Source organism: Octopus bimaculoides, chromosome 25 (assembly GCF_046866305.1).
Source record: "Octopus bimaculoides isolate indiv1 chromosome 25, ASM4686630v1, whole genome shotgun sequence".
In the NCBI taxonomy this organism is placed as follows: Eukaryota; Metazoa; Mollusca; class Cephalopoda; order Octopoda; family Octopodidae; genus Octopus; species Octopus bimaculoides.
In genome coordinates, this window is record NC_142952.1 from 32,948,667 (window position 1) to 32,972,656 (window position 23,990).

The 23,990-nt window shown below is 37.9% G+C and overlaps 1 protein-coding gene across 1 annotated transcript; it reads left to right on the forward strand.

Moving 5' to 3' along the window:
* Positions 1-249: 249 nt before the first annotated feature.
* LOC106884284 (cholinesterase) lies at positions 250-18,443 on the forward strand. The gene is made up of 11 exons (XM_089341798.1): positions 250-802; positions 3,439-3,588; positions 4,596-4,782; positions 7,276-7,461; positions 9,872-10,074; positions 10,337-10,502; positions 11,332-11,510; positions 12,443-12,569; positions 13,976-14,138; positions 15,318-15,490; positions 16,123-18,443. The coding sequence occupies exons 1-11, from the start codon at positions 512-514 to the stop codon at positions 16,281-16,283; spliced, it is 1,986 nt and encodes a 661-aa protein (XP_089197924.1). The 5' UTR covers positions 250-511; the 3' UTR covers positions 16,284-18,443.
* The last annotated feature ends 5,547 nt before the right edge of the window (positions 18,444-23,990 follow it).

Sequence of the window (23,990 nt, forward strand, 5' to 3'; positions counted from 1 at the left end):
TTATTGCTTAACTTTGGTGAACTAGATCGAGAAGATCTATGGTCAATGATATTCCAGCTGTACCCGTCCAGTTTTCCAGGAAATTATTTTGGACTGTACAATCTACCGTATCCTTATTTAAGACGGTCGTTGTGATTTGAGTGGGGTTTAGCTGCTATTTTTAGAGGCTGGAATGACCGCCTGTACAAACCTGCCACCTGTGGAAAGTGGTGGTTGGAGAAAAGAGAAAGAAGGGTAGATCACGTGACCAACTGACTTACCTGTCAATGGCGTCGCGAGTTCAGTTGGAGTGTTTCACCTGTAACTTGTCAACTTTTAAACTAAACCGAACAACCGGAATCGGACACCAACAACATCAACAAGTTGTCTCCCGACCCCATTCCCCATCATAGTTATTGCCATTACCTTTCATTTTTAATTCATTTCAGTCAACACCATTCAAACTTTATACAGGAAAGAAAAAGACACTCCCAAACTGACAACGTCTAATCTGCGATCAGAGAACGAGAAAATGGGCCAGAAAAGATGGCCTATGATTCTTGACTGGATCCTCTTACATATTCTCGTCATCTCTTGGTGTCCATTGATTTGTTGGGCTGAACTTGTGAAATGCAGAGAACCTTATGGTCGAAGTGAGTTGGAGAAGCGTCACGTCATGACCCACACTACTTACGGAACGGTTGAAGGTTTTTCCATACCAGTTCATAACACGCTTCTTAGAGACAGAAGAGTGAATGTCTTTCTTGGCATTCCTTATGCCAAAAGACCTACCGACAAGGACCACAAAGAATTTCGCTTCAAGGTAAAATATATAAGATAATGATATAATACTATATATATATATTTATTTATTTATTTATGTGTTTCAGCCAAGTGGCTGCGGTCATGCTGGTGCACCACCGCGTATATATATATATATATATTAGAAAAAATAATAATCAGGTACTCAGATGTCTGGATGGTTGTATATTTACAGATTTTTATTCATATGTTTATTCAGATTTATATATATATACATATATATATATATATATATATATATATATATATATATATATATATATATATATATATATATATATATATATATATATACATATATATATACATATATATATATATATATATATATACATATATATATATATATATGTGTGTGTAGTAGTTTATATGCTGTAGTTTTGGATCTGTATAAATCTCCACCCTCTTGGTTTTCAATTATATATGTATATATGTTTAAATTTTTGATATATAACCAAGGAGATCGATCCATAAGGAGTCTACTTTAGACCTTTGGGGAGAAATCTCTTGCTATATTGGTAGCGATTACATGTTTATCTCATCAACACATTGTGGAGATATCATCATATGAACAAGTATATATATATATATATATATATATATATATATATAAACAATATGAGTATATGCACATACATGTATGTATATACGTTCATCCACATGTACATATAGATACATAACTGGGTACAAGTTTATATATATATTTATATATATATATATATAAGTTGAAAATGCACTGAAAATAGTTAAAATATTTTTATTATTATTTTATAATATAACATTTTTATATTGTATTTTAAATAAATTTTATATATTTTAAATATAATAAATATTTTAACTATTCTCTGCATTTTCAACTTCTTTTTTTCCCCCTGTATATATATATATATATATATATATATATATATATATATATATATATATATATATATATATATACATGTGTGTGTGTGTGTGTGTAGATAGATAAATGAAAAGTGATGAGGAGTCCGTACAAATCAAAAATTATTATTGAAAAAAAAAAAAAGTTGGAAGAGAAAAACACCATTTTGGTGAGGTTTAACTGTTTGTATCTCTATTACTGTTTTACGGTAGATTTTATAGACATAAAACAATATATTTAAGAAGTTTGTGGACCTTCACCGATTTCATTCATGTATAAATGATAATTTATGATCCCATGAAGGAGCCTTTGATTACTAAGAGTAATTAAGCTGATTTAATTATTAAAATAACAAATAACTTTAGGATTTTCGGAGACATTGGAGGTGAATTCCGGCCCGTTTCTATGGAGTTTTATAAACATTATTATTTGGGTGTTTTTTTCTGTTTATGATCACAGAGTGGAAGAATATCAAAAGCGATCGGCATTGACATTTCGAAACAAGCCTTTTCTGTCCCCAGAATTGTAATCTTCACATTTTTTAAACATGGGATCCCAAAATAATTTTTGTAAACAAAAAAACAAAACAAAACAAAAAAAGTGTAAAAACCACAAATATTGGGACGAATTTGAAAAGCTGTTTTTTTTTTGGGGGGGGGGGTTTCATTTTCTATATTTTACGTCTTTAAGTCATTGAACTGCGGCCATGCTGGGGCACCTGCCTCTAAGGGTTTATTCGAATTAATCGATCCCAGTACTTTTGTTAAAGCCTGGCATTTATTCTGTCGGATCGTTTTGCCGAACCGCTAAGTTACTAGGACATAAACAAACCAACACAAGTTGTTTAGCTATTTTAAAAATAAATTTGGTAATATCGTTTTCCTTGTTTTTTAAAGACATTTTAACGGTGCTGGTTGAACTGATGGATAATACTGGTTTGAGTTAGGCTGCGAGTAATAGATAAAGGAAGAAAGGGAAACCAAGAATAAGTGCAATGGTTTATTCAAACCGAAAATGTTACAACGGCAAAGCTGTAAAGATACATCTTGAATGCACGGTCAGAATACATACACAATGGTTTGACATGCAGTTCGTACATAATGGTGATGCTATGCTGGATAGAACAAGAAAAACAAATACGAGATCTAACTTCTGCTGGAGGACAGGAACAAATAATGTACGCGTCAAGGATAGCCGAGGTTGACTGCGGAAATAAACGGGTTCTCTGTCGAAGATCCAAAACTCGATCGTGCAAACGCACCTCACTATAGAAATAGCAGGAAAGGTTTCTTTAAATAGCTGATGGTAGGGCTATAGTGGATAGACACAAAATTGGCACGCTTGGCTGGTCTGTCACATGATGGGGTAAACAGCTTGTTTTTTCTGATTCCTTTAGTATGTTGTGTATCTGCACTTAGACCGTTATTCAATTCTTTAGTATTTAAACCAGTCGTATCCGGTTTCAAGTTTTCTACATGTTTCATGTTGAAACTGGCCAGGTAAACAAGCATACCATTTGGCAGAGTAATCTGAATACTAAACAGCTATCGTTGTTTGTCTTTGACCCCCGAATATCATCTTGCTTCACTAAACCCCTACTTTACTCTGTTTGTCTTCTGACCCCCATCATATGTTTTTTTTTTTTGTTAACTCCCTGTTTCTTACCCCTTACCTCTTTCTTAGTTTTGCTTTGTCCTGGCTTTTTTTTTTTTTTTTGTTAAATGTCCTTTTTTCATATTTTCTCTCCGGAACAGATTCCTGACGAACCAGAATGGGACGGTGTGTGGGATGCTACGAAATACCGCCCTGCCTGTCCACAGGCTCCATGGTATGCCCGTGAAACTATCCCCAACTTTCACGAGATGGATGAAGACTGCCTTTATTTGAATATTTTTACTCCAAATGTAAGTTTGTCTTCTTTGCATTTACATTGAAATGTAGACGAGAGGGGTTGGCATGGCCCAGGTGAATGGGCCTATAGATTGGAGAAGGACACTCTGACCACTAAGGTGCTTATCTTAGCTGTCAGATGACCATGGTTTTCTGGGGTTTCCTGATTTTGGGGGGAAATTTTCCTTATTTGAAATTCTTGTTTTTGTTATTTCTCTTGTTTACATGTATTTTTTATTTGTGTAATCCTACACGGTATCATCCATTGCCATCCTCAATCCTTTTTGTGAGCTTTTGTGGATAATAAAGAAAACATTATTATTATTATTATTATTATTATTATTAGTAGTAGTAGTAGTAGTAGGAGGAGGAGTTGTTGGTGGTGGTGGTGGTGAGCTGGCAGAATTGTTAGCACACTGAGCAAACTGCTTAGCATTTCATCTGCCTTCACGTTCTGAGTTCAAATTCTGCCGCATCCTTCCAGGGTCGATAAGTTAAGTACCAGTAAAACACTGGGGGCAATGTACTTCACTAATCCCTTCTCCCAAAATTTCAGGTTTTGTGCTTATAGTAGAAAGGATTATTATTATTAAGAAGGTGAGCTGGCAGAACCGTTAGCCCTCGGAATGCTTAGCAGTATTTAATAATAATAGGATGCATGACCTAGTGGTTAGGGTATTGCACTCACAATCATGAGATTGTGGTTTCAATCCCTAGACCGGATGGTGTGTTGTGTTCTTGAGCAAAAAAACACTTCATCTCGCGTTGCTGTGCGATCATGTGGACACCTGATGTGCGGTGAGCTGACAGAATCATTAGCTCATTGAGCGAAATGCTTAACGTCATTTCATCTATCTCTACGTTCTGAGTTCAAATTCTGCCGAGATCAACCTTGCCTTTCATCTTTTTGGGGGTCGATAAACACTGGAGTTGATGTAATCAACTAGTCCCCCCACCCTCAAATTTCAGGCTTGTGTCTTTAGTAGAAAGGATTATTATTATTATTATTTCTTTTCTTTAGGCTTCATCACAACAAGGTACCATACATCAAGATGGCTGGGGCCAAATCAACAGGCCCCTCTACCCTGTCCTTGTGTTCATTCACGGTGGGGGATTTGTCATGGGGACATCTCAGCAATACCCTGGTTTGTTCTTGGCTGAACGCAACGTTGTTGTCATCACAATGAACTATCGACTGAATGCCCTTGGTAAGTACTTCACAGGGGGTTACAATGGGGATGCAGTGTGGGTGGTGATGCGATTGTTGTTGTTGTTTAACCCCGGGTTAAACTTTATTGAGTGGACTTATGGTCAAAGGTATTCCATATGTGACAGTCCAGTTATTTATTTTTCTGTTTGGAGGGAACTCAAGACTGCACTGTTCAATGTGCATCCTTGGTCTTTTTTTTAAAAAGTCAGGTGTGGTTTGAGGGAGAATTAGTTGCTATTTCTAGCAGGTTGACTGACCTCATAGAGGCTTCTTTGAGGATCAGGTGGAGGAGTGATGTGGCATAATAGTGTAGGGCAGTGGTTCTTTTAAAAAGTCAGGTGAGGTTTGAGGGAGATTTAGTTGCTATTTCTAGCAGGTTGACTGACCTCATAGAGGCTTCTTTGAGGATCAGGTGGAGGAGTGATGTGGCATAATGGTGTAGGGCAGTGGTTCTTTTAAAAAGTCAGGTGTGGTTTGAGGGAGAATTAGTTGCTATTTCTAGCAGGTTGACTGACCTCGTAGAGGCTTCTTTGAGGATCAGGTGGAGGAGTGATGTGGCATAATGGTGTAGGGCAGTGGTTCTTTTAAAAAGTCAGGTGTGGTTTGAGGGAGATTTAGTTGCTATTTCTAGCAGGTTGACTGACCTCATAGAGGCTTCTTTGAGGATCAGGTGGAGGAGTGATGTGGCATAATGGTGTAGGGCAGTGGTTCTCAACCAGGGTTCATATGGCCCCTGAGGGTCTATATAAGAGTTTTGGGGATCCATAAAACAATAATAAAATTGGGGATCCACAATAAGGGCTCCTGAAAAACCTTTTGCTTTAGATGTATCTTGTATTGGTATGTATTGCAAAGAAACAGCTGGGTTTCTTTCTCTAACATTTTACAGAGTTCAACCTACACAAATTAATGGGTGACAAACAAAATGGATTTTGAAAGACATCTCTATGAAACTAGTTTTTAAATATCAAATGGCTATGGGGGTTCACCGGAATAGAATAGTAACCAAAGGGGTCCATAGACAGATAATAGTTGAGAACCCCTGCTTTAGATGTATGTATTGGTATGTATTGCAAGAAACAACTGGGTTTCTTTTTCTAATGTTTTACAATTCATCCTACAAAAGTTAATGTGTGAATAGCAAAATAAGAATTTTGAAAGAAGTTTGAATAAACTAATTTTTAAATGGCTATGGGGGTGGGGTCCACCAGAATAAAATAATAACCGGAGGGGTTCTTAGGTTAAAAAAAAAAAGTGGTTGAGAAGCCCTGGTGTTGGGGTATCGAATGGTATTGTAGAGTGTTTTGGTGTAGTCAGTGCGTTGTGCATGGCTTTGTACAGTGCAGTATGGTCTGGAGCCAGAGATTTTGTAGGAAAATCTGTTTACGATCTAATGAAACAACTCCCAATCTCTGGGAAGAATAGGACCAAAGTCCTAAAGGCAATATCAGAGACAGAGAAGAGATGTTCTATCTGGATCTGGTCGAAGAGGAATAAAAACGACCGCCAGACTGATTTTAGCATTTTAATGCTAAGGGAAATAACTCTGAATGAATCGTTGTGAGAGCATTGACCATTCACCGCTACCATGACAACCAGTTTCTGAGTCTCTGATATACAAGTGGCTAAAAGGTACCAGCAGAAGGGTACCCATTCCCAGCCTTTCTCCTATAATGTGAAGTGCTGTGTAGCCCCTCTACTGCAAGAAATCTGTTCTGGTTCCTTCTCTCACTTTAACCCTCCATCCCATAACAAAGCTGTCTTCCTCCCCACTGTACTCCCACTCAGTTTAAGCGGATCTTAGTCTTAGACGTTGCCCAGTAACCTCACTAGTGCTGGTGCTTCAGAAAATGCACCTGCTGTAAGAGTGATTGGGGTTAGGAAGAGTATCTAGCTATAGGAGCCATGCCAGAATAGGCATTGGAGTGTGATGTTGTACTCAGACCTGTTGGATTCTGTCATCTCATCCAAACCAAATTGAGGAGTAGGCTCAACAAGCCAGCATGATCTCAGGCTTAAATTCATGGCCTCTACATCAGACCGCGGTTGGTGATGAGAATGTGCTGAAGCCTTTGTCCTGCAGTGGATTGAATATAGGCAATCCATCCTGAGGTCAGGCTTTGGTATGAGTAGAAAAACTGCATCCCCCCCTGCCAAGCCATGTTGAGCCAGTGTGACAGAGTGGACTCATCAAACCAGTATGATATCAGGCTCAAATTCATGGCCTCCACATCAGACTGTGGTTGGTGGAGAGAACATGCTGAGGTCTTCGTCCGGCAGAGCACTGAGAATAGGCAATCCAATCCAGGGCTTTTTAATCCAATATGTCACATGCAATTATCTATAGCTTTATCTGATGAGGAATTCACCGTTCCAAACAAAGAATTATTTCACGTTCTTGAATTTGCTAAACTCTAACGATGTCAACAAGTCATGTTATTGTTTTTTTTTGTGTTTTTAAAAAAAATTTTTTTTTTTTTTTGTATTTCAGGTTTCTTGAGTACCGAAGACCAATTGGCACCTGGGAACTATGGAATGTGGGACCAGGTGCGTGCACTGCTTTTCATCAAGAATAACATCAGGAACTTCCAAGGTGACCCGAACAAGATCACCATAGCTGGTCATGATGCAGGCGCTGCAAGCGTGGGAATACATTTACTCTCACCTCAGTCACAAAGTAAAACATTATTATTATTACTATTAGTATTATTATTATTATTATTATTATTAAGGTGGCAAGCTAGCAGAAACATGTGGTTCGTAATGTTTATTATACATTTGATACATATATGTATGGTGGAAGTGCAATGACCCAGTGGTTAGGGCAGCAGACTTGCAGTCATAGGATCAAGGTTTCGATTCCCCGATCGGGCGTTGTGAGTATTTATTGAGCAAAAACACCTAAAGTTCCACAAGCTTTGGCAGGGGGGGTGGTAGCGAACCCTGCTGTACTCTTTCACCACAACTTTCTCTCACTTTTTCTTCCCGTTTCTGTTGAACCTGTATCTCAAAGGGGACAGCCTTGTCACACTCTGTGTCACGCTGAATCTCCCCGAGAACTACGTTAAGGGTACACATGTCTGTGGAGTGCTCAGCCACTTGCATGTTAATTTCACATGTAGGATGTTCCGTTGATCAGATCAACTGGGACCCTTGTCGTTGTAACTGACGGAGTGCCACGATATATGAATGTGTGTGTGTGTATATATATATATATATATATATATATGTATATATATATATGTATATATATATATATATATATATATATATACATATATATATATATATATATATATATAATTTATTAATGAGGGTAGAAATTGATATTAATCAATTAGAACCAGTGGTCTAGCATATTAAAAAAATCCGAAGATTAAAATTATATTACATACAAAAATAAGAGGAATGACCAGCAAAAGTGGACTCCTATATGCTAGAAATAGATGCCGAATCATCTAACCACGAAAAAAAAAAATATATATGTTCTCAGTAAAAATTCAGCGACACAACAGACTGTAAAAGGGCAAGACAAATGAAAAAATACTAAATAAAAAAACGATTAACCCACGTACCATGGTTTCACCTGTTAAAATTTACATAAGTAAATATCTGCAGGATCGTCAGCGTAGTCCGTCGATTCGCAATGCAATTTGCTGACGATCCTGCAGATATTTACTTATGTAAATTTTAACAGGTGAAACCATGGTACGTAGGTTAATCGTTTTTTTATTTAGTATTTTTTCATTTGTCTTGCCCTTTTACAGTCTGTTGTGTCGCTGAATTTTTACTGAGAACATATATTTTTTTTTCGTGGTTAGATGATTCGGCATCTATTTCTAGCATATAGGAGTTCACTTTTGTTGGTCATTCCTCTTATTTTTGTATGTAATATGTATGTACGTATGTGTATATACATATATATATGTCTGTACCCCTGCTGGCAACAAAGGGACTCTCACTCAGAGTAAAAGGCAGACTGTATGACGCATGCGTACGAACAGCCATGCTACATGGCAGTGAAACATGGGCTGTAACTGCTGAGGACATATGTAAGCTCACAAGGAATGAAGCCAGTATGCTCCGTTGGATGTGTAATGTTAATGTGAATACCCGTCAGAGTGTAAGTATCTTGAGAGAAAAGCTGAACATTAGAAGCATCAGTTGTGGTGTGCAAGAGAGACGATTGCGCTGGTATGGACATGTGGTGAGAATGGATGAGGATAGCTGCGTGAAAAAGTGCCACACCCTAACAGTTGAGGGAACCCGTGGAAGAGGTAGGCCCAGGCAGACCTGGGCTGAGGTGGTGAGGCAAGACCTTCGTACATTGGGCCTCACCGAGGCGATGACTACAGACCGAGACCTTTGGAAATGTGCTGTGCGTGAGAAGACCCGGCAAGCCAAGTAAGATCGTTGCCAGTGCCCCTGGACTGGCTCTTGTGCGGGTGGCACATGAGATGCACCATTTTGAGCGTGGCCGTTGCCAGTACCGCCTGACTGGCTCCCGTAGGATTTTCGAGTGAGATTGTTGCCAGTGCCCCTGGACTGGCTTGTGCGGGTGGCACGTAAAAGACACCATTTCGAGCGTGGCCGTTTTCGTGCGGGTGACACGTAAAAGCACCCACTACACTCTCTGAGTGGTTGGCGTTAGGAAGGGCATCCAGCTGTAGAAACTCTGCCAAATTAGATTGGAGCCTGGTGTTGCCATCCGGTTTCACCAGTTCTCAGTCAAATCGTCCAACCCATGCTAGCATGGAAAGCGGACGTTAAACGATGATGATGATGATGATGATGTGCTTGACAACCAGTGTTGGTTTGTTTTTGTCCTTGTAACCCAGTGGTTCAGTAAATGAGAGCCAATGGAATAAGTACCAGGCTTCAAAAAACAAAAAAAAAAAATCGTAATTCGTGGGTGGGGTTGATTTGTTGAACTAAAACCCTTCAAAGCAGTGATCCAGCATGGGCACCGTCTAATGACTGAAACAAAAGATAAATCAATAGAGAGACATAAGATTTGAGGAGAGTAAAGATTTTTATATTTTTCGATGTCTGTTAATTGTTCCGTTTTTGTATATTTACCATTCCAGAACTGTTTGATTATGCTATTATGATGAGTGGCTCCGACCGTAATGTGTGGGCCGTGAAGAGTGAAGGCAGTGCGTCCCACTATGCCTACAACCTGGGATTGAACCTAGGATGTCCAAGCAATGACAATTACCGTCTAATCACCTGCCTCCGCCAACGCTCAGCTATGGAGATCGTTAATGCTTCTGCCTGGATTCAGATGAAGGTAGGCATTTCTTGGATGTGGTCGTTTATTGGCTTTGAAACTTTTTTTTTTACTCCCTCACCCCTCATCATAAGCGCTGACAGCATACCTGTTGTTGATAATTATTTTCAAGGATTGCCATCATCATTATCATAAGATAATATTTATTTCCACTTCAATTTTTCCTGAGCATTAACCTAATACCTTGTCTTCGTTTTTTTTTTTTTGTCACCATCTTCACCACCATCAGCATTGACATGTCTATTATGTAATTTCTCTTCAGCCCGGAGAGGTTGGCAATCCATGGGGTCCTGTGGTTGATGGTGCCCTGCAGGGCAACATCCGCTCAATTCTTCCCAGACCTCCCAAGGAAATGAGGGAAGAGAGAAGGTTTCAAAGAATCAAAGTTTTGGCAGGAATCGTTGAAGACGAAGGAGCATATTTCATACGTAAGGAGATTCCTAGTTTTACTTTCATTTTCACTTTCTCTCTCATTCACTTTCTCTCTCACTATTTCTTCTCCCTTATTTATCTGTCTGTCGCATTACATAATAATCCTTTCTTCTATAAGCAAAAGGCCTGGATTTTTTGTGGGGAAGGGGCAATTCATTACATTGACCCCAGCACTTGACTGGTACTTTATCAACCCTGAAAGGATGAAAGGCAAAGTCGACCTTGGCAGAATTTGAACTCAAGACATAACACCTTTATAATAATAAATCGTTGTCATTTCCAATAACGGTACCACCTGACTGGCACCCGTGCCAATAGAATGTTAAAAGCACCATTCAAGTGAGATTGTTGCCAGTGTCGCCTGACTGGCTCCTGTGCTTGTGGCATGTAAAAAGCTCCATTTGAGCGTGGTCGATGCCAGTACCGCCTGACTGGCTCCTGTGCTGGTAGCATGTTAAAGCACCCACTACACCCTCGAGTGGTTGGTGTTAGGAAGGGCATCCAGCTGTAGAAACTTTGCCAGATTAGATTGGAGCCTGGTGCAGCTTTCTGGCTCACCAGCCATCGATCAAACCGCCCAACCCATGCTAGCATGGAAAGTGGATGTTAAATGATGAATAATAATAATAATAATAAGCTTTTGTATGGAGGAGGGCTACCATCTGCTGAACCAATACTGTATATTTATGACAGCAAGTATACAGTTCCAACATTTTGTTTTCTTTCTCTCCCCCGTTTCCTGCCTTCCTTTCCTTCTATTGTTATTTTCTTCCCTTGTTACTTCATTCCTTCCTTTCTTCATTCCTTCCGTTTCTTCTTTCTCAGCCAATTATTTTGGACTTGAAGATGGAATACAACCGGCCGAGTTTCAAAACCTAATTTACGAATTTGTGGTGGAGAGGAATGCAACCAATCAAGAGAGGTCCTTGGAGAGCCTGGAATTTGAATACACTTATTATGAAGACCCCAAAAATATAACTGGTATTCGGAACCGTTCGATTGCAGTAGGTTCCATATATTCATATATTTTTCCTACAGAAATAATAATTGTGGCAGTGGCGGTTGTTGTGGTGGTGGTGGTGGTGGTAGTGAAGACAGTTTTGATGGTGGTGCTGGTGCTGGCGGGGGCAGGGGCGGTTTTGTTGTGAAATTAATTGAAAGAAAGACAATGCCTTTAAAAAAAAATATGGTAACGAAAAGGATAAAGACCCTTTTTTTTTTTCAGTGTCTATTAACTTTTAATAGGTTATTCAGAGGAAGAAGGGCAGGAGGCGGGGGGTGGGGGAGATTCTCTCAGATACAGACCTGGCCCAAAGCTTGCAACAAAGTGGAATCTTTTTAGGGCACTCAAATAGTGTTAAACTGAACAAACAGATAAAACAGTGGCAGCTGATGAGGGAACTGTTCTCTGTGTGGCCTTTGTGTTTTCCGTGCTCTGTTTATGTTCTGTTTCTCATTTTGTCTACGTTTTTTTTGCTACGTCCTGTACCCAGATATGCATCTATATATACATGTAGATGTAGGTATGTACATACATGTACGTATATATGGATATACTCACATATTATTTGTATTATTATATATATATATATATATATATATATATATATATATATATATATATATATATATATATATATATATATATATATATATATATATATATACATACACACACACACACACACGATGGGCTTCTTTCAGTTTCTGTCTACCAAATCCACTCACAAGGCTTTGATTGGCCCAAAGCTATAGTAGAAGATTCTTGCCCAAGGTGCCAATATATTATGGTTGCATAACAAAATATGGTGTCCCTAACAAGTCATTAATATTGTCTTATATTTTTTTTTGGGGGGGGGGTTGTTTTACCTCTGACTCCATACCTGTGCATCTCTTGAAAATAACTTTCACCATCTTTTATTTATTTATTTTTCAGCTGATGTCGGACTATATGTTTGGGTCTGGTGTCGATGAAGTTGTCAAATACCATGCAAGATATAACGCGACCTACTTCTATGTCTTCAGATACAAGTCACATTACGATTATCTTCCACCATGGAGAGGTGAGGCTTATTCTACTCCATGCTTTAGTTTCAAATTTTGGCACAAGGCCAGCAATCTCAGGGACGGCAGGTAAATCAATTGCATCAACGCCAGTGTTCATCCTGGGACTTATTTTATCGACCCGAAAAGGATGAAAAGCAAAGTCAACTTCAACGGAATTTGAACTTGGAACATAGCAATGGACAAAATACTGCTAAGCATTTTACCTGGTGTGCTAACGATTCTGCCAGCTGAACACCTTATTCTACTCATCATATTGCAAAGAGACTTAGATATTATTGTTGTTGTTGTTTTCTATTCCACTTAGACCCTAATTTGACTGATCTATATAAAGCACCCAGTACACTCTGTAAAGTGGTCGGCATTAGGAAGGGCACCTAGTTATAGAAACCATGCCAAAACAGACAGGGAGCCTGAACAGCCCTTTCAAGCTGATCAGCTCCTGTCAAACTGTCCAACCCATGCCAGCATGGAAAATGGATGTTAAATGATGATGACAATGAATTAGACTGTATTCCCTTCCATTGGTAAATCCAAGGTTTGCTTCCATGGATTTCATGAAGAACAGAGAGTATATTATCAAGACTTAATTATTAAAGAACCGACTGTTACACATTTTAAAAATTTATTTAATAAATAAGCATTTTCCTCATATCACATTCTGACATGTTTCTGCTGAATATTTATTCAACAGAAATCCACGTCCTTAAGGTACTTTGACTTGGACAAAAATTCCATTCGGTGTACCCATTGCAATCTATGGACACACAAGAGGTACAGTGCAATTGTTAGAAGATTAACAGAGGAAGTAATGCTCGTATGTGGAGGATGTATGGAAGCTGTAATGGCCACAGATACGAAGAAAACTAATTTCTTTAAATGTCCCAGTGGGTCTCTGGAAGTTGTTGTTTCTTGTGTTATATTAGTGTTCGTTCTTCTGTGTGGAAGGAGATTTTAGCTATTTTATTGAGTGTTGTGTTACGATGAAGGAATGATTATCTCCCTTGTATTAACTGTCCATCAGGGGACTCCACACACACACACACACACTATTAGGTATTCATTGTATAAGATCTGTGTTGAGTGTGATTCCTGTTCTATTTGAGCTGTATTAGTGAATCAGTAACATCTTGCATAGGATGTAGGCTGTTCCTGGCAGTGCAGAGTGTTGTGAGTACTGCTATGGATTCTATATTTTAATTTTCTTTTTTTAAGCCAAAACAAGGCCAAAAAAATCATCTCCGGTTAATCGTTGAGAGGATGTTGGTGTTGCCTTGGCAGAGGTTTGCACTCTCTGAGTGCTCTTATTATTATTATTATTATTATTATTTCTAAATATATAAGCAAATAATAATGATCGAGAAATGATAATCCATTTGACTTCTCTATTCCTTTTTGGTCGCAGGAGTTGCTCATGGTCAGGACTTGCAGTACGTGTTCGGCTTCCCTTACTTCTCGCGGTGCTACAGTAAGATCACTGGAATCTACCCACGCCAAGACTACTCAGTGGATGACATTGAAATGAGTAATTACATGATGACAGTGTGGACTAACTTCACTCTACATGGGTTAGTAATTAATTTATTGCATCATAATCAGGTGATGTCTTACCTGTTATAACATCTGACTGATACAAATATACTGAGCGATGATACTACGATGCCAACTGATCGATCCCAGGTGACTGATGCCATCACAGCATCACCATCACCATCATCATCCTTATGATTGTCATATTCATCGTTGTCTTTATTATTATCATCCTATTCATAATCATCATGATCATCATTCTTATATTTACCATCATCATCCATATCATCATCATTGACATCATCATCATAATCATCATCATCCTCACCACCACAACCAACTCCACCACCACCACCATCATCATCATTTGATATCAACTTTCCCATTCTTGCACGGATCAGATAGAATTTGCCCAGGCTGGTTTTCTAGGGCCGGATGCCCCCTGTTGCCAGTTGTTGCCTGTTTCCAAGTAAGGTAATATTTCCCCTACGGCCAGCACGTTTTTCATAGAAAACCAGAAACAAACAACATTGTTTCTCCAACAGTGATGCTCCTTTACAACTATGATCTGATGTCAAGACATGATCGCACTCACACACACACACACACACTCCCATCATTATTGTTTAACCCCTTTAGCATTTAAACCAGCCATATCCTGCCAAAATATTCTTCCTGTTTTATGTTCCAACTGACCAGGTCCAGTTTCTCACACCTTCCCTACAAAGTTAGTCTAAAAATAAAGCATATAGTCACACAATCGAAATCTCAAAGCTACAAGATAATGCTGGATTAATTCAAAACAATGCTAAAGGGTTAATGTCAGTTTTCCATCCTAGCATGAGTTGGACAGTTTGAGAGGTGCTGACAAGCCAGAGAATTACATCAAGCTTCAATGTCTGTTTTGGCATTGTTTCTATGGCTGGATGTCCTTCCTAATGTCACCCACTTCATAGACTGTACTGAATGCTTTTTATGTGATACCAGTGAGGGCATTATGTAACTCGCAAGACTAAACCCCTCAACTGAAGATGATTTTGTGCTTTTAGTTTCCGTTTTCCAAAATCCTCCCCATATTTTTTATGTCACTATATCAAGTAACTCATGTCGTTATTACATTTTAAAACTTATTAAGTTCTGTAAATCTAATTCTTTCTTTCCAAGTTTTATTTTAATTTGTATTCATGATTTTTTTTTTTTTTTTTTTACACTTCCAGGGCCCCAACTCCATCCAGAGATGATCTAAAATATTTCCGGGATGTTTACTGGCCCCCATTCCAGTGGAACAATCAGAGTTATATGATCATTGACAACCATACAAGAGTAAGTTTTCGGTATCGACAGCAAGAATACATGTTTTGGACGGATTATTTCCCTAAAGTCTCCTTAAGTAAGTGCTGTTGCAGTCTTCTTATTCCCCCTCCTCCTCCTACTTCTTTTTCCCCTCCTCCTCCTTTGTCATGTTCTTCCTCTTCTCCTTTTCCTCCTTTGTCCTGTTCTTCCTCTTCTCCTCCATCTTGTTCTCCTTGTTCTTTTTCCTCCTCCTTCTCCTCCGTCTTCTTGAAAAAGAATCTCATTTCCTTTTGTGTTAAATAATGGTTGTGTGATTAAGAAGATCTCTTTGCAACCTCATCGTTTGAGGTTCAGTCCTCCTGTGCAAGTGTCTTCTACTGTAGCCTTGGGCCAGCCAATGTCTTGTGAGTGGATTTGGTAGACGGAAATTAAACAAAGCCCAGTATATATATCTTACATATTAAAACTGAAAACGTCTGTGTGTGTGTATCGGTATGTCCTCGTTTTGTGCCAAAATATATATATATATATAATATATATATATATATTATATATATATATATATATATATATATATATATATATATATATTATATATATATATATATATATATATATCTGTGTCTATCTATACATGTATATAAAAACACATATATTACTCTCAACACGTATATTTATGAATCTCATTTGTTTCTCTCTCTCTTTTATATTTGCTGAACTTGAATGAAGAATTTTGCCAAGGATCTCCTGTTGTCAAGATAGAATCTGAAAAGATGACCACTTTCATGAAGACCACCTGGGCACTAGTTGTGATCAATGCCATTCTTCTCATCATTCTCTTGGCTTTTTCGATCACCATTTGCCGGCTACATCGGCAGAAGGGTTTCTGAAACCACTAGATGTATTTTGGCAGCAAAATGTCCTCAAATCATACCCTGCTAGCTATAAGGCCAAAAAATTAAAAAAATAAAAAAACAGAGAGAGAGAAAAAAGGGGGAAATTGAACAATATCTTAGATAAACAAGAAAAACATGGGCTGGTCACATCTTGATTGTCTGTGGATAATGTTGATAATAACAACAGTTATCCATGTATTTATTTTGTTGACCAATCTTGTGTACCATATACACTTGCTTTCCTTGAGAAAGTTTTCAACAGTGACAGGTTTATCTGACTGCCCAGTTGTCTGGTTGGTCACTTGCGAAACAGTGTAACATCTTGTGAATATAATTCTTTCTTTTCAATCCAAATACAAAAAAAAAAAAAAAAAATTCAAAACTCGAAATCAGTATAACAATAATAACAGCAATAATAATAATAATAATAATAATAATAATAATCACAGCAACCAAGTATCAAAGCTTATAATATATGGAAAGAGATGCTGTGAGACCTGACAACAGGCCGTTGTCTGCTCTCACAGAATCAACCAGAGCAAACGACCAAGTGCTTTGAGAAGTATAACAATAATGATAATAACTAGTAGGACCCATGGAAATTCCACAGAGCGAAAAAGATTAAGAGAAGCTACTCAAGAAAGAAAGGATGATTTTTATTTTATAATGTATTTCGCTTCCAGTTAGAATAATAGATTATATGATTTTAAAATTTCCCTCTGCTAAGCACTTTACATTTCTCTCTTTCTATTCACCTCTCACTTCCACCAGTCATACGAGTGACAGCATAATGCATTGACTGGCTGTCTGGTCTCTCACTCCTCCTCCTCCTCTCTTACAAACTAAAGCGTAAAGTATGAACGAGCAGGTAGAAGAAGAATATTATAGATTCAGTTCAATAGAAAAATATTCTTTTCACTATCAACACACCACCATCTTTATCACTATAGTTTTCAATGTATCTCTATTCTGACAATACAAATGCTATCTGCCCCTCTCTCTCTCCCCCCAATATAACTGCCTCCCTTGTCCATCTTTCTCTATCTGCCATTCGTTAACTTCACCACCCAGAGCATCACCCTCTACTAAAGATTGTATCCTAAACATATCTCTTTACCTTTCCCTCACCACTTTAATAATAATAATAATAATAATAATAAAAGTACTGATGATGATACTATCAATAATAACTTGCGTCCTTGACATTGTGTTGGCATATACACCATTGCAAGGACTGCAATTCTCTAATTTTACTCTGCTCTTTTCGCCTATTGTCTCCGCCATGGGAACCTTAATGCAGCTAAATCTCTGTTGGATCATATTCCTATCTTGGGGGAATGTATATTAGAAAACCCAGGCTTCCAGATGAGGCAGGAATGGCCTAGAGGTCTTTTGGTGAGAAGTTTTTTTGATCGAGACTGACCTGGGGCCAAGCAATAACAATGACAACAACTTTATTGGTATACATATAAGCCAACAAGAGGAACCTCTTTGCTGCCACACGAACTGCTAGAAATAGCAACCAGATCTCAAACGTTGGATAATGTTGTCCAGAAAATACTGCATCTTAAAAAAAAGATAATAGAACAAAAATCTTTTATTTATAAATCTGGTCTGTCCTGGTCTAGTCTTGAACAATCAGCAGTTTCATTGTTTAGCAACAACAACAATAATAACAATAATAGACCAACAGCAGCAGACTTTGCAGGGGACAAACTCAACCTGCTCCCTGACTTTTACACTGTCCCTTTTGTCATTAGAATACACAGAATTGTCCTCAGTCGAGTAGGAACATGGTGAGTTTGGCTGCCTGGATTTCTGTTTGTTCTTATGGGTCTTGGTCTGCTTAATCCAGACTGACCAATGGCAATTACTATTCAGCTTCTTTTTTTTTTTATATATATTTTATGTATAGTTTTTTTTTTATTTGAATACTAGCTTTATTTGAAATGACGACACTTTGAGTGCAACCAAAGGTGAGTGTGAGTAAAAACGGATTACTTGAGTGTAATATGAGACAATGATTGCTGACTATGAGTGAAAATAGAGTTTAGATATTGATTACATGAGTGTAACTTGAACTGAAGTACTGATCACTTTAACCCTTTTGTTACCATATTTATGTTGAAATACACTATTTTTGTTACAATTAAATTTGAAAATATTGAAGTGTTTTGTAAAATAATCTTGTTGGTATTTGGAACACTAACATGAAATTTTGATGGAAGATCACTTTAACCCTTTTGTTACCATATTTCTTTTGAAGTACGCACTGCCTTTGTTTCAATTAATTTTGAAAATAATGAATTTAGTAAAATTATTTTGTTGCTATTAAGCTTGGTCTTTTGGAACAAATTATTATGAAACTTCCATAGAAGAATGTTTACACTTAGATCACTTTAACCCTTTTGTTACCATACTCCTGTTGAAATGCATTGCCTTAGCTGTAACTTGATACAGTGCAAGTGAGTGTTTTTTGAACTGCTGATTGCTTTCGTTTTGTAATAGACAGCTATCATGCAGAAGATGCCAGCTTCCAAATCCTGTTTTCTGATTAAGTAAAATTGATTAAACTTTAAACTTTAGTAACATTTTTCTGCAATTTTTCTGGAAAAACTAAACAACAAAATCGGAGTTAATGCAGAAAATTATTTCAATGTATCAAATTTGAATATTTTGACATGATTTTAAAATTTCACAATATGTGACAGCAACAGGGAAGACCCTACAAAAGTAGAGAGAGACAAGCAATTATAGGACGTCTCTGTCTCACACACACACACACATGATTTACAAACGTACACAGCATTGCATGTATATCCCTGAATGACAGCTGCATTAACGTTATCGTTGTACTGTCACTCCATATTTGTCGCTTACATAACTTTGTTCTCCCCTTCCCTGATATCAGTGACCCTCACTATGCCACCATGTTTCTCTCACACTAACACTCTTGCACTCTTCTCATTTTATCAAATAGTAGCCCAACCCCACTAGGGGGCCCATAATAGATTTTTATTGAAATTCAGTTAGCCTATAATTGAACTGGATGTTAGCTTAACATGTATGCAAAGTTTCATTAAGATTGGTTTACTGGTGTAGGCAGCAAGATGGTAACAGACAGAAATTGCCATTTATGTATAAAATATGTATATATATATATATATATATATGTAATATATGTGTGCCCAAATCTAGTATCAAGCAAAATACCTTCTGGTGTTAGATTATATCCCCATTCACAGGTTGGCTCTGCCTTTCAAGATTCCAAAGTTAATAAAGTTTGTACCTGTTTACAATTACTTACTACTTTATTGAATATGTTGTCCCAGCATGACCACACTGATTGAAACTAGTAAGGTTTAAAAGAGTAAAGTCTTGTGAATATAACAGCGACATTCTTATCATTAACCCTCTTCTGCTAATTAATAATCTTTCACAAATCATTGGTACATATACTTTCAACGAATCTCTTATTGTATATCCATTGTAATTACTTTTGTAATTATTTTTGTAAAATATTAAAAATATAAACGGAGAACAATAGTTGTTGTTTTAACATTATTGCCACTTTAGACTTGGGTGGCCACAAGAGTGGCTCCTTCATTCAAGCATCACGTCTATGTTAGAAACAATTATTATTATTATTAAAGCAGCGTCATCCTGGAAGATCTGAAGAGCTTGACGAGGACGTCCTGCAAAACCTGGTGGAACAAAATCCCATTGTAACTGTTGAGGAACTAGCAAGGAAACTTGGATTTGGTCATTCAACAACACCAGTGCTAGAAGAAAAACCACCATCTTTGGTTTCAAGACGAATGGTGTTCCTCCATCAGAATAATTCTTGGCCACATTACAGCAAGGATGACATTCTAAAGGCTGGAGCAGTTAGAATGGGAAACGATGCCCCACCCATCATATTTGTTGGACATTGATTATCATTTATTCCGCAGTTTTCAAAATTATTTGAATGGGAAAAATGTGAATTCTGTTAGCAAGGTCAGAACAGTACTGGAGGAGTATTTTTCATCACGGACAAGTGAATTTTGGAAGAGGGGCCTTGCAAGTCTACCAGGTAGATGGAAGAGCATTGTAGAAAATGAAGGAGAGTATATTTTAGATTAAAAACGAACTTTGTTTATCTTAATTTTAAAAAATAAAAGTATTAAAAACCACACTATTTATGGGATGACCCAATAAATGGGACTCTGAACTGACAACTGTGCTTACTGGCCATCAGGAGATCCTTATTTGCATGTGGACAAAGCAGTCATTTTACCAGGGGTCAACGTCTTGTATGGAGTGTCCTCAAGAGGTTTGTTACAATCATTTTCCTTTGAAGGTCCTGTTACTGGTCAAGCATACCTGGACATGCTATGCTTGTCCATTTAACCTGCCATACATGCACTTTGTGGTTAAGTTGAATTTTTCTTGTGAAAGATGGCACACTGCCTCCACTGTTGGCCAAAACATGTGAGCTTGACCGGATGGAAATTTGCTAAAACACTAGACAGGGTGAGGAGGTACAGTTGAGTTCCTTGCATGTTCTCCTGATTTAACTCCCGCAGACTTTTACTTATGGGACACCCTGAAGGATGCTGTATCATCATCATCATCATCATCATCGTTTAACGTCCGCTTTCCATGCTAGCATGGGTTGGACGATTTGACTGAGGACTGGTGAAACCGGATGGCAACACCAGGCTCCAATCTAATTTGGCAGAGTTTCTACAGCTGGATGCCCTTCCTAACGCCAACCACTCAGAGAGTGTAGTGGGTGCTTTTACGTGTCACCCGCACGAAAACGGCCACGCTCGAAATGGTGTCTTTTACGTGCCACCCACACAAGCCAGTCCAGGGGCACTGGCAACGATCTCACTCGAAAATCCTACGGGAGCCAGTCAGGCGGTACTGGCAACGGCCACGCTCAAAATGGTGCATCTCATGTGCCACCCGCACAAGAGCCAGTCCAGGGGCACTGGCAACGATCTTACTTGGCTTGCCGGGTCTCCTCACGCACAGCACATTTCCAAAGGTCTCGGTCAGTAGTCATCGCCTCGGTGAGGCCCAATGTACGAAGGTCTTGCCTCACCACCTCTGGAGAAAAATGGCTACATTGATGGCCTGTGCAGTAATTCCACTGGACACATTGACCAACATTGCCCAAGCAACAGTTCACCATACTAATAAATGCCTGGACTCTAATAGGTACCACTCTGAGCACCTTTTATAATTATAGAGGTTAAAGGTAACAGTTGTTCAAGATGCTGTGTAATGGGATTGAACTCAAAACTACATGGTTGCTAAGCAAGTATCTTAACCACACAATCAGACCTGGACCTCATGACAAAAAAAAAAAAAATCAAAAACAAAACCAAAGCAATTATAAAATATCAAATATCTATTTATATATGAATAAACTGTGGTTTAAGGGAAATTTGGTTGGTATTTCCAGCAGATTAAGTAACCATGTAGAGGCTCTTTCATTGATTTCATTTGTATAACATATTGGTTTTGTTCGACTCTCTCTCTATTAAATATTAAACATTTAAAGTAATATTACAGTGTGTGATTTACTCAAGTAATGTGCATGGACTATAAAACAGAGTTATTTAGTTTCGAAGACAGACAAAACACGAAACATAATAGTTTTCTGTTAAATAGGGTTTCAAGACAAAACACAAAACCCCGGCTATTAAATATTGACGGTTGGAACCAGTATTACATTCTGTGATTTACTTGTGTATTCACTGCAAAATAATGAGGCTTCTAGTTATATGGTCAAGAAGAGAGAATGGACACGATGTTTTTTGTGTCCAATTCAGATTCGATACAAAACATGGATATTAAATATTAAAAATTTACCAGGGTAATAAGTATAAATGATATATATTAATATTTATTTAATCCATAAAAAAACATGTCTATTAAATGTTGATTACAAGGATAGGCTCCTGGCCAAAATTTTTTGTGGAAGTGGTAGAACAATTTTATCAAACTTTGGTGTTTGTTTTATAAACTTTGGTAGAATGAAAGACAAGTTTATAAGAAATTTGCTGTAAATATTTTTGCTGTAGGAAAGTATGCTATTTAAAAAAAATTTTCCAACAAAAAAAAGATTAGCTGTTTTCTTAAAATGGTAACTTCATCAGCTAACCTACTAATTAGAGAAAGGTAATTTCTTTAAAATGTGCTATTTAGTTTACAGTCTGTTTGTGAGCCTCCTTTATGGTGAAATTTCCTATGGCAAATTTTCCCATAGCAAAAATGTTTATGGCAAGTTTTCTGAACACGGAAAGACAATGTTGATCCTGGAAGTGTTGGAACTTAAAAATACTTAGCATTAAGGCTAGGGCAAACTGGGAAGTCACCCAGGGGCCTCACTGGTCTATAGCCCCAATTCTGATCTATGTTTATTGTTCATAAGAAATACTGAAGGGACCAGTGCATTGATTTCCCCAGGGTCCTATAAAGTTGTGAAGACAGTCTTCAATGGGGTTCGCTTGTAACCCCTGTTCCTGGGCCCTAGCTTAACACATTCGGTAGAAATTACAAAGGGATCCAAATCAAACTGTTTTAAATAACACACACACACACACACACACATATATAAAATACGCGTATACACTCGTTCACATACTAATAACACTACACTAACAGCAACAAAATAGAAAACAATGCTCTGGGAAAGATGAAAGGAGAAAAAGAGAGAGAAGGTAATAGAGAGAGTGAGAACAAGAGAGGCAGAAGGATTGGGTCAAAGAGAAGCAAGGCTCAATGGGAGACAGACAAGTCTATAGAGACTACAGCAGGTACAGGCATGTTTCTAGGAAGTGAAGAAACAAAAGGAGAAAAGAGAAAGAAAGAAAATAAGAAGAAAACCTGAAGAAGAGAGCAAGGAAGAATATTAGAGAGGAGGAGAGAATAGAAGATGAGAGATGGAAAGAGAATTAGAGGTGGCGGTGGTGTAGAAGAAGGGTAAGTATGGATTAGGTTGTTTCTCCTTGTAACACTCTCTCTCTCCTTTTGGCATTTCAACCCCTTCATCCACCACCAGCGCCCTTTGTATACACCATGAACCAAAGAAGGAGATCGTTATTTCAAGAGGTTTTTGACCTGCTAGAAATAGCTGCCAAATTCTTTTAAATTTTAACCAATCGTTTGAAAGCAAGGAGGATGTGAGATAATTTGCCCTAAAACGACAGGATGGTCACATTCGGAATGCCTCTGATCCCTAGATCAACTCGATTAGAGGTTGTTGGGGTGGAGGTGACTTAGAGCTAACGGAGAGTAACAGCGGTTACTCAATCTGCTTGAAATAGCAGCAAAATCCTTGAGATAGTGCCTACAGTTGTCTTAAAACAAGAATGACATGTCAGTTAATGTCTTATAAAAGACTAGATTGTCACCTTTGAGATGTTTTTGATCCATGGATCTGCTCGATTTGTGGTGGTGGAACGGATGAGTTCGAGCTAAACAACCAATAACAACGACAAGGGCAATGGAGGAGGCAGCATATTTATTCAACGTGCTAGAAACAGCAGCCAAATCTCTTTCACATGACAGTTATATTGTTTGAAAATAAAAGGACATACTACCCTTGATACAACTATGTCTGAAAGACCCCCAACAAAAAAAATAAATAATCCCCCCCCAAATCGATGGACTGGTCATGGCTGGAATGTTTTTCGACCATAGGGT